This window comes from Balaenoptera ricei, chromosome 17 (assembly GCF_028023285.1).
Source record: "Balaenoptera ricei isolate mBalRic1 chromosome 17, mBalRic1.hap2, whole genome shotgun sequence".
Taxonomy (NCBI): domain Eukaryota; kingdom Metazoa; phylum Chordata; class Mammalia; order Artiodactyla; family Balaenopteridae; genus Balaenoptera; species Balaenoptera ricei.
The window spans coordinates 36615390-36631830 of NC_082655.1; the positions used below are offsets into that span (position 1 = coordinate 36615390).

At 40.4% G+C, this 16441-nt stretch overlaps 1 protein-coding gene across 2 annotated transcripts in view; it reads right to left on the minus strand.

The window, feature by feature from the left end:
- The window catches only part of SPAG1 (sperm associated antigen 1), a 93375-nt gene that overhangs the window by 17627 nt on the left and 59307 nt on the right, over positions 1-16441 (minus strand). For both annotated transcript variants that reach the window (XM_059901307.1, XM_059901306.1), the window contains 3 exons: positions 10255-10668; positions 9770-9869; positions 4590-4742 (listed from right to left, as the gene is read on the minus strand). In XM_059901307.1, coding sequence (XP_059757290.1) covers positions 4590-4742; positions 9770-9869; positions 10255-10668 — 667 coding nt within the window. The remainder of the gene's footprint in view (positions 1-4589; positions 4743-9769; positions 9870-10254; positions 10669-16441) is intronic.

The following is a 16441-nucleotide window of genomic DNA, read 5'->3' on the forward strand; positions in this document are numbered from 1 at the left end:
AAATTAATGATACAAACAGATGGAGAGATATACCGTGTTCTTGGATTGGAAGAATCAACATTGTGAAAATGACTATACTACCCAAAGCAATCTACAGATTCAATGCAATCCCTATCAAACTACCAATGTGATTTTTCACAGCACTAGGACAAAAAATTGCACAATTTGTATGGAAACACAAAAGACCCCGAATAGCCAAAGCAATCTTGAGAAAGAAAAACAGAGCTGGAGGAATCAGGCTCCTGGACTTCAGACTATACCACAAAGCTACAGTAATCAAAGACAGCATGGTACTGTCACAAAAACAGAAATACAGATCAATGGAACAGAATAGAAAACCCAGAGATAAACCCACACACCTATGTCACCTTATTTTTGATAAAGGAGGCAAGAATATACAATGGAGAAAAGACAGCCTCTTTAATAAGTGGTTCTGGGAAAACTGGACAGCTACATGTAAAAGAATGAAATTAGAACACTCCCTAACACCATATACAAAAATAAACTCAAAATGGATTAAAGACCTAAATGTAAGACCAGGCACTATAAAACTCTTAGAGGAAAACATAGGCAGAACACTCTATGACATAAATCACAGCAAGATCCTTTCTGACCCACCTCCTAGAGAATTGGAAATAAAAACAAAAATAAAAAAAATAAATAAACAGACATTTCTCCAAAGAAGATATACAGAATGTCAACAAACACATGAAAGGATGCTCAACATCACTAATCATTAGAGAAATGCAAATCAAAACTACAATGAGGTATCATCTCACACCAGTCGGAATGGCCATCATCAAAAAATCTACAAACAATAAATGCTGGAGAGGGTTTGGAGAAAAGGGAACTCTCTTGCACTGTTGGTGGGAATGTACACTGATACAGCCACTATGGAGAACAGTATGGAGGGTCCTTAAAAAACTAAAATTAGAACTACCATATGACCCAGCAATCCCACTACTGGGCATATACCCAGAGAAAACCGTAATTCAAAAAGAGTCATGTACCACAATGTTCACTGCAGCTCTATTTACAATAGCCAGGACATGGAAGCAACCTAAATGTCCATCGACAGATGAATGGATAAAGAAGATGTGGCACATATATACAATGGAATATTACTCAGCCATAAAAAGAAACGAAATGGAGTTATTTGTAGTGAGGTGGATGGACATAGAGTCTGTCATACAGAGTGAAGTAAGTCAGAAAGAGGAAAACAAATACTGTATGCTAACACATATATATGGAATCTAAATTTAAAAAAAAAAAAAGAAAAGGTTCTGAAGAACCTGGGGGCAGGACAGGAATAAAGATGCAGACGCAGAGAATGGACTTGAGGACACGAGGAAAGAGAAGGGTAAGCTGGGACGAAGTGAGAGAGTGGCATGGACATATATACACTACCAAATGTAAAATAGATAGCTAGTGGGAAGCAGCCGTATAGCACAGGGAGATCAGCTCGGTGCTTTGTGACCACCCAGGGGGTGGGATAGGGAGGGTGGGAGGGAGGGAGACTCAAGAGGGAGGAGATACGGGGATATATGTATATGTATAGCTGATTCACTTTGTTATAAAGCAGAAACTAACACACCGTTGTAAAGCAATTATACTCCAATAAAGATGTTAAAAATAAATAAATAATTTTAAAAAGGTGGTCCCCAAGACTGAGAAAGTTACTGGTAATTAGTAGAATGCATTCATATTAGTTAGCTCAGTAGTACTTTTTGTGTGAAAAAAATTTTATATTTATATAGAGGCAAACGTAATACATACACTTTCCCTACAATTTCATAAACCGAAATTTCAATAGTGATCTTTGGTTATGATAACCACATCTCATATATTTTAGTGTAAAAAATAAATTTGAAAAAATAAATGTATAACCACCCACAATAGCAGAAGAAAAAGAAAGAAAATTTTAGAAAAAAAGAATTTTCAAGCAAAACTTGTATTACGAGCAGAGAGGTAAGGAAGAAGCAGCTGAAAAGAGATGATGTGTTGCCTGGGAATAAATAAGTATATGCAGGGAAATGTAACACATAAGATTCCTGGAGAGGGATATGGTTAATGGAAGACACAGACAAAATAAGCACAGATGTTTAAATTTAAAAAAAAAAAAGCTTCTGTGGCTTAGGTGGCAAAGCAAGCATAAATATGGGATTCATGAAAAGGAATAGTGAAATTTTCTAAGTGGATATTTTATAGGAGATATATATGGCAAAACCAGACAAAGCCTCCTCATCTTCTTATCAAATGATGTATCAGCAAGAGCCATTCGATTTAAAAAAATGAATGAGTCTTAAAAGTCAACTTGTGTAAAAGAACCTTCTTGAGTACATATAAAAATTACAATACAATCCTCAAAAAGCTAAACAGAATTACCATATGACTCAGCAATTCCATGCCTAGGTGTACGCCAAAAGGAACTGAAAACAGGTATGCAAACAAAACCTTGCACGTGAATGTTCATAGCAGCACTATTCACAACAGCCAAATGGTGGAAACAGCTGAAAGGTCCATCAACGGATGAATGGATAAACACAATGTGATACATCCATACGACAGAATATTATTCAGTCATAAAAAGAAATGACATCAACATACATGCCACACCGTGGACCAACCTTGAAAACATTATGCTAAGTGAAATAAGCCAGACACCAAAGGTACATATCGTATGATTCTATTTATATGAACTATCCAGAAAGGGTAAATCCACAGAGACAGCAGACCAGGTGCTTGGAAAGGGAGAATGAGGAGTGACTGCTTAATGGGGACAGAGTTTCCCTTTGGGGATGGAATATTTTGGAACTAGTTAAAGGTGATGGCTGCACAACACTGTGAGTGTACTAAAGGCCACTAAATTGTACACCTTAAAATAGTTAATTTACTTGTTATGTGAATTTTACTTCAATTTTTTAACAAAGCATAATGCAGAAGGTTCAGAAATGTGAATGACCACAGTCTCTCAGACATAAATTCCTCCCTTCAGACCATTCAGCCTATCATTATGAACCAGATTTCCTAAAACACCTCCTCAACAGGCCCCTTGTCTCTCTGTCAGATACTTCTTTGTTTCACAAGAACCCCTAACCCTAGGAGAAGATCCTACTTTCCCCAACCATCTCGGAGACTCCCAGACAGAGGATGGGCAAATTAAGAGCAGAATTCCACAGCATGGGGTGAGCCACGCTCTGTCTGTTGGAGAATGCATTCATTCCACACAATTTTACTGAGGATGCCTACTGTACAAAGTACCGCAACTCCAGAGACGGGTAAAACACAACCCCGACCTCCAGGAACTCCTAGAAGAATAAGAGAAAAAGAACTTTACAAAAAGAGAAGGCAGAGAATTTACAAACAATATGGAAAGAAGGCACAGGTGGTAGGAGAGGAGCCTGAAGGGCACGTGTGCTGGGGAGATGGTGGATCAGGGAAAGTCCTCTTCTTCAGGACAAGAAGGAATTAACCAGACAAAAAGGGGGAAGGAGAGCCTTCAGACACATATGAGGAGGCAGCCCATGACGTGCAGCAAGGCAGCTGTGCGGCGGGAGAAAAGGCTTGGAGAGCTCTCAGTGACATGCCTGATTCTACAGGATGGAGACCAAGCTGTGAATGCCCACAGTTCCATCTGGTCCCACTCAGATCCAATAACCAATATCTACCCTTTACTTCCAGACAGGCTGGGACCAGACAGGTCCTGAGCGACCACATGGTAGAAGCACCAAGGAACGGCTGCCCACTCTCCACACAGATCTTTCCAAGAGTTTTTCTCCAAAGTGCAGTGGGACCAGGTGGGGAGGTAAGGCAGGATCTTAAAAAAAGAATTAATCCAAAACCTGCCATTCTCATTTTCCATAGCTTTGTTCAAGGTCCCCTCGTGGTCTCTCAACGCCCTTCACCTCTCCAACAACTGCGGCCCACAAAGACAAAGGCAGCCTGACCTCTCTGTGATCCCCACCTCACTAATGTTCACACTTGGGGAGAATCTGTCTTATGTTAAGTTGTTCCCCCTAGCTATGTTCTAGTTTGCTTAAAGACAGAGACTATGTCATTTTTTTTTCCCCCTTTCTGTCTTTTTGTGGGGAGTGGGGCATGGTACACTAGACCAACACGAGGCTCAGTGTAATGTACACATACTTGGAAGAAATTATACTTTGGACAAATGGGGTCAGAAAATATTATACATAACTAGAAACGTTATCCAAGTAGTAATTTTCAAAGTTCACCTGAAAGCAATTTATGAAGTCTGGAAATTCTTACCTTCTCATTCTCACCCAGGGGGTAAATAGGTCATAATATAAATTAGAACCAAATTCTTTGCTATTTTACCAGTTTAAGTTAATACTCATCCTAGATGAGTGTCTATTTAAAGGGTATATAACACAAATATCTAGCAGGCTCATGAAGACATCCATCAAAACCATTTGGTTTTGAAGGAATGAAAGAAGGCAATCATTCATGTAATGCCAGTAACAAAGAACACGTCTACACTTTGATATCGTTCTTGAAGGAGGGGAGGAAAATAAAATCTCATTCCATTAGAAAACAACTAGACCTCAGGCGGCTGCCTCTGATTAGGTTACCTGTTAACACTGTCATTTGCTATCTGGATTCCGCAGTCTATTTGCAACACTGTTTTATAATCCACATAAGCTTTCTGATACTGCTCTAAAGTTTCATAGGCCATTGCTCGTCGAAGAAGAGGCTTGACTGAGAATGGATGAAGTTCCAGAGCCCTAAAGGAGACAGAAATATTACACTGTCATTTGTTTTGAAAATTACTCCCTAACTTACACTAACTGAATGTATCCGATAGGACTGGACTCTCACATACATATCTGATATTTTACCTTGGGGATCTGGCAACATACCAGAAAGGCAAACCCAGAGTAGCAGAGCAATCAAATCTGTGGTTACTTCCTTTCTTTTAAACCAGTATTGAAGCCCTTTGGCATTTACTCTTTCCCCCAGTGAGACTGAACTCCCTGACAGCAGGTGGTGCCCTCCCTCCCACTCCCCTGTGTACTAGCAGAGCCCATCATGGCACCAGGCACAGAGTAGGCTTTCAACAGGTTCTTGTTATTGACAGATTAAAAGGAAAATTTTTATTTGCACCTATGTATTTAATAAGGCACTTAGCACAGAACCACAAAACCTACACTGCATTTTGAAAATCAGCTCTCCAAAACTTAATACAGTTGACTATGATTTACTTGCTGCCAAAGGGCTTCAAACATAGACCCGAGGAAATCAAGGGAGTAAGTATCCAATGATTTCTTGTAAGTCATGAATTTTCACCTTGCACTTTTTAGTCTATGAAGCATTTCCAATATCACTAGAGATGTATTTCAAGGTTATGTTCCTTGGTTTTGTCTGAAGTAACTGCTTAAAGCTACCTCACTATTTAAGGCACTTCATTATACTCTGAAATAAAGCATACAATCAAAGGATTGTATTTATGAATGAAAACTATTGTACTCTTAGTTTTAACAAAATCAACTGAAACTGTAAAGAAGTACTCCGTGCAGAGATCCTATGAAGAGCTAATAATCCACTAACAAATCTCTGTGCCAGACTGTCCACAGTGGGGATAAAGGTTTGCTCTTTTGGTAATTCTTATGCATGAGCAGTTTATATATCAGACATTTAACTTGCTTCAGGAAAAGCACGAGTGAGGGCTTCTTGACTTTCTCCCCAACAGTCCTAGAGATCTGCTGTCTATTCCTGTCTACAGTGATCTGGAAGGAGGAAGCTCCGACAACATCTGCCGGTGCTAGTCTCTGCAGACATTCTCACCTAATGTCACAGCAAGCCTGCAAGGTAAATAGTAATATGTTCATGTTGCAGGTGAGGAAACGGAGAGACACAGGGAGCCGTCTGCCCACATGCCCGTTCTTCTGAATTTAAGCTACAGGAAAGCAAGGGCGTTGCGGGAGCTGATCACCACTGTATCCCAGTGCCTAGATCACTGCCAGGCCACTGGAGGGACTCGGCAAACCCCTCCCAAATGAACCTGCAGGGCCTACACTCTTTCTACCACGAACGGAAACAAGAGCACCACAGATAAAGGAACTTGGAGTCACCTGCCATTCAGGGGTCCCCAACCCCTGGGCCACGGACCGGTACCGGTCCACGGCCTGTTAGGAACCAGGCTGCACAGCAGGAGGTGAGCGGCGGGTGAGCGAGCGAAGCTTCACCTGCCGCTCCCCACCTCCCAGTCCCTCGCGTGACTTCCTGAACCATCCCCCCCAATCCAAGGAAAACTGTCTTCCGCGAAACTGGTCCCTGGTGCCCAAGAGGTTGGGGACCACTGCTCTACATTGTACAGATACTCAACTGCACGTGTGGGTGTGTTCCTCAGCTGCGTACCATAGAATTTGTTCAAGAAATGTCATTAAACCTAATTAGCTTCATTTCTTGGAAAAATAACCAATTTTGCTCTGCCTAGGTGTTAGGATTGGGGATGATTTTAATGATCTCCTTTGCGTTGTACTGGGTTTTAAGATTTTTTTCTATAATAGGTATGTGTTACTCTTGTAACCAGTAAAAATTATTTTAAAAATAAAATTAAAGTCTATTAAAAACACTCAAACACTAGAAAACAGGTTTCTGGGCATCTGTACCACTGCCTTAAATCTACCTTAGTTAAATGCTTAGGGGATATTAACTACACAAACAGTGATTATAAATATAGGTCACAAACACAAGACTACCCCCATTTTACCAAAGACTTCCAACACCCAAGGTGCTATTTATCCACAAGATTGACCTGAGGTAGGCGTGGAATCTAAAACTGAATGAGATGATGCGTTTAATTTTTAGCATTGCCCAGCCAAGTAAATGCAAGGTGTTTTCTCTTTAACCACAATCCTGAAAATGAATGTGAGCTTTTAAGTGGGAATTCCACTAGAAGAAAAAAAGAAAAAAAAAAAAAGCACATCCATTCATAAAAGCAAACACACACAGAGAACTTTTAAACCAGGGTTTACAAAAGTTTAACTATTCAAGTTAACACAGTTAAGACTCTTAAATCGTCTTCTAATTTCAAGTCCGTCTGCGAGGAGCAAAGATGAGAAAAAGCAGAGGATTACTAGGCAACATTCATTCGTCTTGATTCTGTCAGAATATCCTCAATGGAAAGTCAGTGAAAGATTTTTGATGTGGTTTAGATAACCCAAAAAGATTCTCTGACAGATGGGAACAGTGAAGATTTTTCTTTTAGCTGATAAGCAATTATAAGAATGATAAGTAATTTCTAGAAATAATTCTAGAATTTCTAGAAATTTCTAGAAATAATTCTAGAAATTCTAGAATTATTTCTAGAAATTGTTTTATTGTTTAAAATCATTTGGTTTTAAACTTTTCTTAGGTGTCATAACACTGTTTCATGCTTCACCTGGAAGCCTAACCTAGAAACCTGGAGATGCTGAGGCGAGGAGAGGGCAGGGCCTGCAGCCACTGAGCTCCTCAAACACGCCTCAGGCTCCCAACAGCTGCTCTCCATAAGCCCCTGGGAAAGAGCTCAAGGGAAGTGCTTCGGAGTAGGCCCCAGGAGTGTAGACACTTAAAATCAAAGACTTTTCCCCAAAAATGCATACAAAGTTATTTCATAGGTTCCCCCTCTCCCTTATTTTAAACTTTGCCCCGGGGAGTTTTTCTTTTTCGCTGTTTGAATCCTGCTACCACTTGTTTTGTAATAAGCGCTCCTGCAACAGGAAACAACTCTCCAACAGGAGCAAAGATAATTAACTGAAAAACTAAAAAATAGGCTCCCTTTAAAATGTATGTAATCTTTTTGAGGTGAAGAGAAAACAGTCATCCTTCTGCTAATAATTGGTTCCTAGTTTATACAGATTTAAATACAGCCATATTTCAGCATGTTCGCATAAGTAAATCATGGTTTCCCCGGCACTGAAATGAGTTTGAGAATCGCTGCTTTGGAGTAAAATCACCCCATGCCCTTATGCTAAGACTCATACACCAGGTATCAAAGAAAACATCTAAGTAAGTCGGTTTCTAGAAAGGTCAGTACTGACCAGCAGAGCCAGATTCCTCGGCCTAGAACACAGCTCTTAACTAAGGACACCTTACCTAAACCACCACCCACCTCCCTCCCTCCCCTGCAGGCAATCTCCCGCTCTCCTCCAGGGCAAACCTCCATTCTAGCGCCCGCCCCCACTCCTGACCCCAGAGTCTCCTCTGTGACTTCCTCCTGGGTCTACACTGAATCACATTTTAGCAAGAAAATGTCTGCCACCTTACTCTCTCTCTCTCACTTAAGGATAAAGTGAGTCCGCTGTTTTTAACTAGAGTCCTGAACTCACTCACTGAAGGAAGACCTAAGACAAGTTTGAAGGGTAATGTATTACCATCACACACTTGAACTGAAAGGTTCTTAGCTGCAAGTCACAACGTGCCTGATAATCTGCAAATACACGTGGTCTGTCGTTAGTTATGGGCAGCAGTAAATGTTTAACAACTGGCTCTCCTGAGAAAAAGGTCCAGATTTGGGGCATTTGCCAATTTTCATGGTATTAGTAGTACTCCAACCATGGCAGATTTCAACTACCAACTTGACTTCAACCAACTCACAAGATCCTGAAAACGTAACAATTAGCTAGTGTGAGCAAGCACAGCAGTAGGTGGGGTCTAGAGTCAGACCAAAGTGAATATAAATATTACTGATTTTAAATCTTAATATGTAAAATAGGCAAAAAATCCAAGCAGCTCACGGCCTTCTTTTTAAACTGCAGGCACAGATACCAGCAAGATTTTATCCATATCAATAAACTGATACTATCAATGGAAAAAAAAATTGTTTACCTTATAATCAAGGTGTCCACATATGCTATTGTCCAAACTAGGGCTTCTGAGAGTGAAAGGGGGTGATATTAACAATTATACCAGACTACCGGAGTAAACCAAAACTGTGAAGGTTAAACCAGTACATATGGCTTCTTATGTTTTAGATGCACTAATAGTAGCTTCTTTCCAAAGGGCTCCTGAAGCAGGCTTATTATTTAATGGTAAAACGATACTTTTTATTCATGTAAATATATTCATCCATCTCAGCAAGTAACTTGTTGAGTACCATGGGTGACTAATGTGCTTGAGGGATGCAACCCTATAATACATGCTTCTTGACCTCAGGGAGCTTAAAATCCAATGCAGTGGATGACATAAGTACCTACAGGTGTGAGAGTGACAGTGCAAGCATTACAGCCATGAAGATGACCAGGGAGCCTGAGGTGACGAGGAAAGCAGAGAGGATGGGGAAGCTGAAGAGGAAGGATTTCTGAAAAGCAAAGATGTGCAGAGGGCATTATAGATATGGACCAAATGGGAGCAGAAAGCTTTTTTGGGGGGCAGTGTGGTGACAGAGGAGGTTATAATTATCTAGAAGACCATACTGAGCCACTGAACACCCGCTGAAACAGTCTGCACAAAATAATGCTTCCGGAAAAGCTATTCTGATGCCACAGTGGATTAGAGGAAGCAGAGAGACTAGTTAGAAGGCTTCTCCAGTACTCTGGGATTGATGTGAAAAAGAGTATGAATTAAGGTGATAGCAGTGGAAGTGAAAAAAGTTTGCACAATCTTCTATAATTGTCTTCATATATGTGAAAGGATTTACGAGTTCTATGTATTAACCAATTAACACATCTTAAATGTCTTAAGAAATTAGACTCTTATGCAGAAAATTTACTATATTCATCACAGTGAAATGATAATCTCCTGACAAAGCTGAAAACGGGCAGTTTACCTGTTACAGTCTTGAATGCAGCCACTGCAGTTTCCGTCTTTTAGGTAACATGCTGCTCTATTTGAATATAAGATACTTAGATCATCTGCACTTCCACTTCCTAAAATCACAGTTAATTAAATACAGTTAAAATCCATTAGCGAAATCACAGTTCACCAGACGACTGAGGTCTCCCGCGGCACTGCAGTCCTACACCCCGCTGCTAATGCAGCTCCGAGGACCTCCCTGTGCCCGCAGTGGCCACAGAGGCCAAGCCCGTAAGGGACCGCTGCAACCGTGCCCGGCGCGGGCACACGCTACGCGTTCCAAGGTACAGCTCCCGGAGGTGGAGTCGCTCCCGCCCTGCCCTCGGTTACTGGGAAGGAACCTACAGGGCGAGCGCCTGTCATTCGGGAGGTGGCCCGCGCCTCTCCCGCGGTGGCCCCTTCAGGTCTCGCGAGCCGCAGCCCGAGGGGCCAGGGACCCCGCGGGCGCAGCTCACTCACCTGCAGGCTCCAGCTGCGCGATCGCCGCCGAGTACCTGAGAGCCGCCTCGGCGAACTGCCCGTTTTTAAAGAGCTCGTTGCCCTGGCTCTTCAGGCCGGCGGGGCCGACCTGGACGGCGGGCGCCGTCGGCGGCGGCGAGCCAGGTCCGGGGGACGCGCCGGGCCCAGGGGGCGCGCTGGCCGCGGGGTCCCCGGCGCCCCGCCCGCCGCCCGGGTGCCCACTGGCACCGCCCGCCGTCGCCGGGGTCCGCGGCCGGTCCCACTTGTCCGCGCCGGCCTCCAGCGCCCGGCCCCGCCGCGGCGCGCCCCTCTCCGGCCGCCGGCCGCCCTCGCTCTTGCCCGTCAGCTTCTTCTGGATGTTGCCCATGCCGCGCGGCTCGGCGGCGCGCCCGGCTGGCGCCGGCTCCGCGGCCTCTGTGGGGAGTGGATGCGGGAAGTGAGTGTTTGCATCATCGCGAGCAACTACCAGGGAGGCCGCGGCGGTGCCGGCGCAGGGGCGGGGTCGCGGGAGAAGCCGGGCAGAGTGGGCCCGCCCCTCGGGCGGAATCCGGCGGTTCCGGCGCCTTTGGGGGGCCGGTCGGCCCAGAGAGTTAACAGCGGAGGCCGCGCTCCGAGCCCTAGTGGCTTCCCGGGCTAGGGACGGAAGCCAACCCCGGATTTAACTCTTCAAACGCTGAAGAGCTTGGGACGTGAAAACCGGCATTTCAAAATCATTCCATTCATCAAAGCATACGTGTCGAGGTAGGTCTTACAAAAATATGTACTTTTCTTCCATTTACAGTTTAGAAGTGAATGAATGAAGTTACTAAAACTTGAATATAATAATTGCACCCAAAGTTAGGGCACCCTTTCCTTATGTTAAGGCACTGGGAGAAGATAATTTGAAAAAAAAAAAAGTCCAAGTGATTTTTAAGCCATTTAAAAATTATTTTAGCAAAGAACTCACATAAAACAGGCACCTAGTTTTTAAAGTGAACCTTAAAAAGACAGTAAAATTTCCAGTACAATACCTTATTCAAATTTAAAAAGTCCTTTGATCTTGATTGAAAGATTTTAGGTACTTATCAGAGCTTTAATAATTGATTATTGAATTGATATTTAAATAGGCAAATGATGCATAAATATTTCATTGATGGGTGTCTTAATATTTAAAACAAAGCAATTCATCATTTCAAAGCACTAAATGCAGAGACTTCCCAGCTTTCTCTTGTAACAAATTCTAATCTGATTTTTAATGAATCTATTTCCCATTCTGTTTCATGAATGGTAAAGCCAGAATTTGAAGCACAAAAACAGAGGAAGTAGAAAACCACTAGTACTTAAATAAAAATCAGTGGATGGATGATCACCTTAAGGCAAGCAATGAGTATAAAAACACACTAATTAATAAATACAGTTTTCTATACAGCAGAATAACATCCAATTTTGGATCACTAACCAAAAGGGGCTTAACAATAAAAAGATGATCTTATTATAGTGATAAATCCCCAGACTGGACCCAGAGGAAGGCTCCAGTACTCTTCATCTGGTATCTGCTGCTCAAGTCCCACCCAGCATAAAAATGGATGGAAGCTTAAGTCAGTGTCAGTAGAAACGATGGACAGCTAGTGTTATTTTCTATTCCCTTTTATGTCTGACCAATACTATTACTAAATAGCTGCCATTTATTTAGAACTTAATATGGGTCAAGACCTTTACATACATTATCATTTTTCATTATCATTAATCTTCATACCAAGTATTGTCCCCACATTACAAATGAAGCAAGAGAAACACAAGGAAGAAGCTAAGGAATTCTCTCAAGCATGAAGAGCTAGAAACCAACATAACTGAGATTCAAATGAAATGAATGCTGTACCTCTTTCCTTAAGACTGAAATGCCCCTTAACATTTCCCTGCAAAGGTAAGCAGAGGCCTGAACATGAAAGACCTGTGAGTCCTGTTGGGTATTTAACTACCTGTGGGACATTCCAGAGGAGTTGTTCAGGAGGTGGCTCCAAATGTAGATCAGAGGAAGCCTTATCCAGAGACACTGACTTGGGGTTGCTGGCATAAAAAGGATCACTGAAGTTTGAGTGTGAATGGAGTCACCAAGATCTTCCAAAGGATCCCTAAGAAATAAAACACTTAAAGGATGATGAGAATCTCCAGTGGAGATGGAGGAGTACCTAGAAATGAGAGAGAAAACAGGAAGGTGTACTGCCTCAGAAACCAAGAAGAAAGAGTATTTCAGGGAGAAAGGAGTCAACAGTAACTAATATCAAAGGAAGGAATGGGCAAGAGTTTTGACTGCATAAGGACTAAAGAAAATCATTAGATCTAAAGACCACAAAGACTTCAGTACCCTGGGGTGGGGTGGTTTGGGTAGCTGGTAGATACAAAAATCCTCAATGAAATACTAGCAAACTGTTAAAAGGATTATACATCATGACCAAGTGGGATTTATATCAGGAATGGAAGAGTAGTTCAACAGTAGAAAATCAATCTATGCAACACATGACATTAAAGGACAAGGGGAAAAACTGACACCGTCATAACTGACACTGAAAAGGAACTTGACAAAATCCAACACCCTTTCATGATAAAAACACTCAGAAAACTAAGAAGAGAAGTAAAATTTCTCAACATGATGAAGTACTTTTATGAAAAACAGCTAACATCATACTCAATAGTGAAATCCTGAAAGCTTTCCCCTGAAGCTCAGGAACAAGACAAAGATTCTGTTTTCACTGCAGCTACTCAACATTGTACTGGAAGTTGTAGCCTGATCAATTAGACAAGAAAAAGAAATAAAAGACATATATATTGGAAAGGAAAAAGTAAAACTATCTCTATTCATAGATGACATGATTATCTACAGAGATGACATGATTATGTCATAGATGACATGATTATATACAGATTATCTATCTATATATACCTATATATATATAAATGTACATATATTCCCAAAGAATACACACACACACAAACAACTACTAGAGCTAATAAGCAAATTCAGTGATTTCAGGGTACAAGATCAACATGAAAAATCAGTTGTTTCTATAAATTAGCAATGAAAAATCCTGAAAGGAAATTACAAAAATAATTCCATTTACAATAGCATCCAAAGGAATAAAATATTTAGGAATAAATTTAACCAAGGCAGCAAAAGACTTGTATAATAAATATTGCTGAAAGAAATTAAATAAATGGAAAAACATCTCTTGATCATGGATAGGAAGACTTAATGTTGTTAAAATATTAATACTATACAAAGCAGTCTACAGATTCAACATAATCCCTATCAAAACTCCACAGCTTTTTGGGAAGAAATGGAAAAGCTGATCCTCAAATTCATGTGGACTTTCAAGGGGCCTAGAATAGCCAAAACAATCTTGAAAAAGAGAACAAAATCAAAGGACTTACACTTCAGATTTCAAAACTTATGGAAAGCTACAGTAATCAAAACAGTGTGGTACAACATAAGGATAGACATATAAACCAATGAAATAGAGAGTCCAGAAATAAACCCATACATCTATGGCCACGTGATTTTTTTTTTTAGGGTAAAATATGTTTGAATTTTTATCAAATGCACATCAATGAAACCTCTAAAAACCACAGCTTTGGACCATGTCAGTCAGTTAGGTGGTTTTTTTGTTTGTTTGTTTTAATACATCTTTATTATTTTTTTTTTGAGGTATAGTTGATTTACAATATTATATAAGTTTTAGGTGTACAAAATAGTGATTCACAATTTTTAAAGGTTATATTCCATTGATAGTTACTATAAAATATTGGCTATATTCCCTGTGCTGTATAACATACCCTTGTAGCTTATTTATTTTATACATAGTAGTTTGTACCACTTAATCCAATACTCCTACCTTGTCCCTCCCTGCTTTCCTCTCCCCTCTGGTTTGTTCTCTATGTCTGTAAGTCTGTTTCTTTTTTGTTATATCCACTATTTTATTTTATTTTTTAAATTCCACATATAAGTTTTATCATATAGTATTTCTCTTTCTCTGACTTATTTCACTAGGCATAATACCCTCCAACTCCATCCATGTTGCTGCAAATGGCAAAATTTCACTCTTTTTTTAAGACTGAGTAGTAGTCCAGTGTGTGTGTGTGTGTGTGTGTGTGTGTGTGTGTGACATTTTCTTTATCCATTCATCTGTTGATGGACACCAGTTGTTTCCATATCCTAGCTATTGTAAATAATGCTGCTATGAACACTGGGGTGCATATATCTTTTTGAATTAGTGTTTTCTTTTTTTTTTTTTTTAACATCTTTATTGGAGTATAATTGCTTTACAATAGTGTGTTAGTTTCTGCTGTATAACAAAGTGAATCAGCTATACATATACATATATCGCCATATCTCCTCCCTCTTGTGTCTCTCTCCCACCCTCCCTATCCCACCCCTCTAGGTGGTCACAAAGCACCGAGCTGATCTCCCTGTGCTATGCAGCTGCTTCCCACTAGCTATCTATTTTACATTTGGTAGTGTATATATGTCCATGCCACTCTCTCACTTCATTCCAGCTTACCCTTCCCCCTCCCCATGTCCTCAAGTCCATTCTCTACGTCTGCATCTTTATTCCTGTCCTGCCCCTAGGTTCTTCAGAACCATTTTTTTTTAGGTTCCATATATATGTGTTAGCATACGGTATTTGTTTTCATTTTATTTGAATATATACCCTGGAATGGAATTGCTGGATCATACGGTAGCTCTATTTTTAGTTTTTTGAGAAACCCCCATACCATTTTCCACAGTGGCTATACCAATTTACAGTCCCACCAACAGTGCACAAGGGTTACATTTTCTCCACATCCTTGCCAACATTTGCTCTTTGTGGTCTTTTTGGTGATAGCCATTCTGAAAGATGTGAGGTGATATCTCATTGTGGTTTTGATTTGCATTTCTCTGATGATTAATGAAGTTGGTCATCTTTTCATGTGCCTGTTGGCCATTTGTATATCTCCTTTGGAAAAATGTCTATTCAGATCTTCTGCCCAGTTTTTAATCAAGTTGTTTGTTTTGACATGGGTTGTTGGAGCTGTTTGTATATGTTGGATATTAACCCCTTATCGATCTTATCATTTGCAAATATCTTCTGCCATTCAGTAGGTTGTCTTTTTGTTTTGTTGGTGGTTTCCTTTGCTGTGCAAAAGCTTTTTAGTTTAATTAGGTCCCATTTGTTTATTTTCGCTTTTGTTTCCTTTGCCTTAGGAGACAGATCCAAAAAAATATTGCTACAACTTATGTGAAAGGATGTTTTGCCTATATTTTCTTCAGGAGTTTTATGGTTCCTGGTCTTACATTTAGGTCTTTAATCCATTCTGAGTTTATTTTTGTATATGGTGTTAGAAAATATTCTAATTTCATTCTTTTACATGGAGCTGTCTAGTTTTCCCAGTACCGCTTATTGAAGAGACTGTCTTTTCTCCATTATATATTCTTGCCTCCTTTGTTGTAGATTAATTGACCATAAGTGTGTGGATATGGCCAACTGATTTTTGACAAAGGTGCCAAGTCCATTCAATGAGGAAAGAATAATTTCTTTAATAAATGGTGTTAGGACAACTAGATTTCTACATGTCAAAAAACAACAACAAAAACAAAAACAAAAAAATCAAAGCTAAGTTGGACTCCTTCCTACCTCAACTAATCAAAATAAATCAATGACATAAATATAAGAGCTAAAACCCAACACTCTTAGAAGAAAACATAGGAGTAAATCTACATGACCTTGGATTTAAAAGTGGATTTTTTTTTTTTTTTTTTTTGGCCACACCACGTGGCATGCGAGATCTTAGTTCCCTGACCAGGAATCGAACCCATGCCCCCTGCATTGGGAGCACGGAGTCTTAACCACTGAACCACCAGGGAAGTCCTAACAGTGGATTTTTATATATGACACCAAAGGTATAAGTAACAAAAGTAGATAAATTGGACTTCATCAAAATTAAAAACTTTTGTGCATCAGAGGATATTATCAAGAAAGTTAAAAACCCCACAGAATGGGAGAAATTATGTGCAAATCAAGTATCTGATAAGGGTCTAATGTCCAGAATACATAAATAACAGTTACAATGCAACAATAAAAAGACAGCCTAATTTTAAAATGGGCAAAGGACTTGAATAAACATTTCTCCAAAGAAGATATACAAACGGCTAATAAGCACATGGAAAACGGTC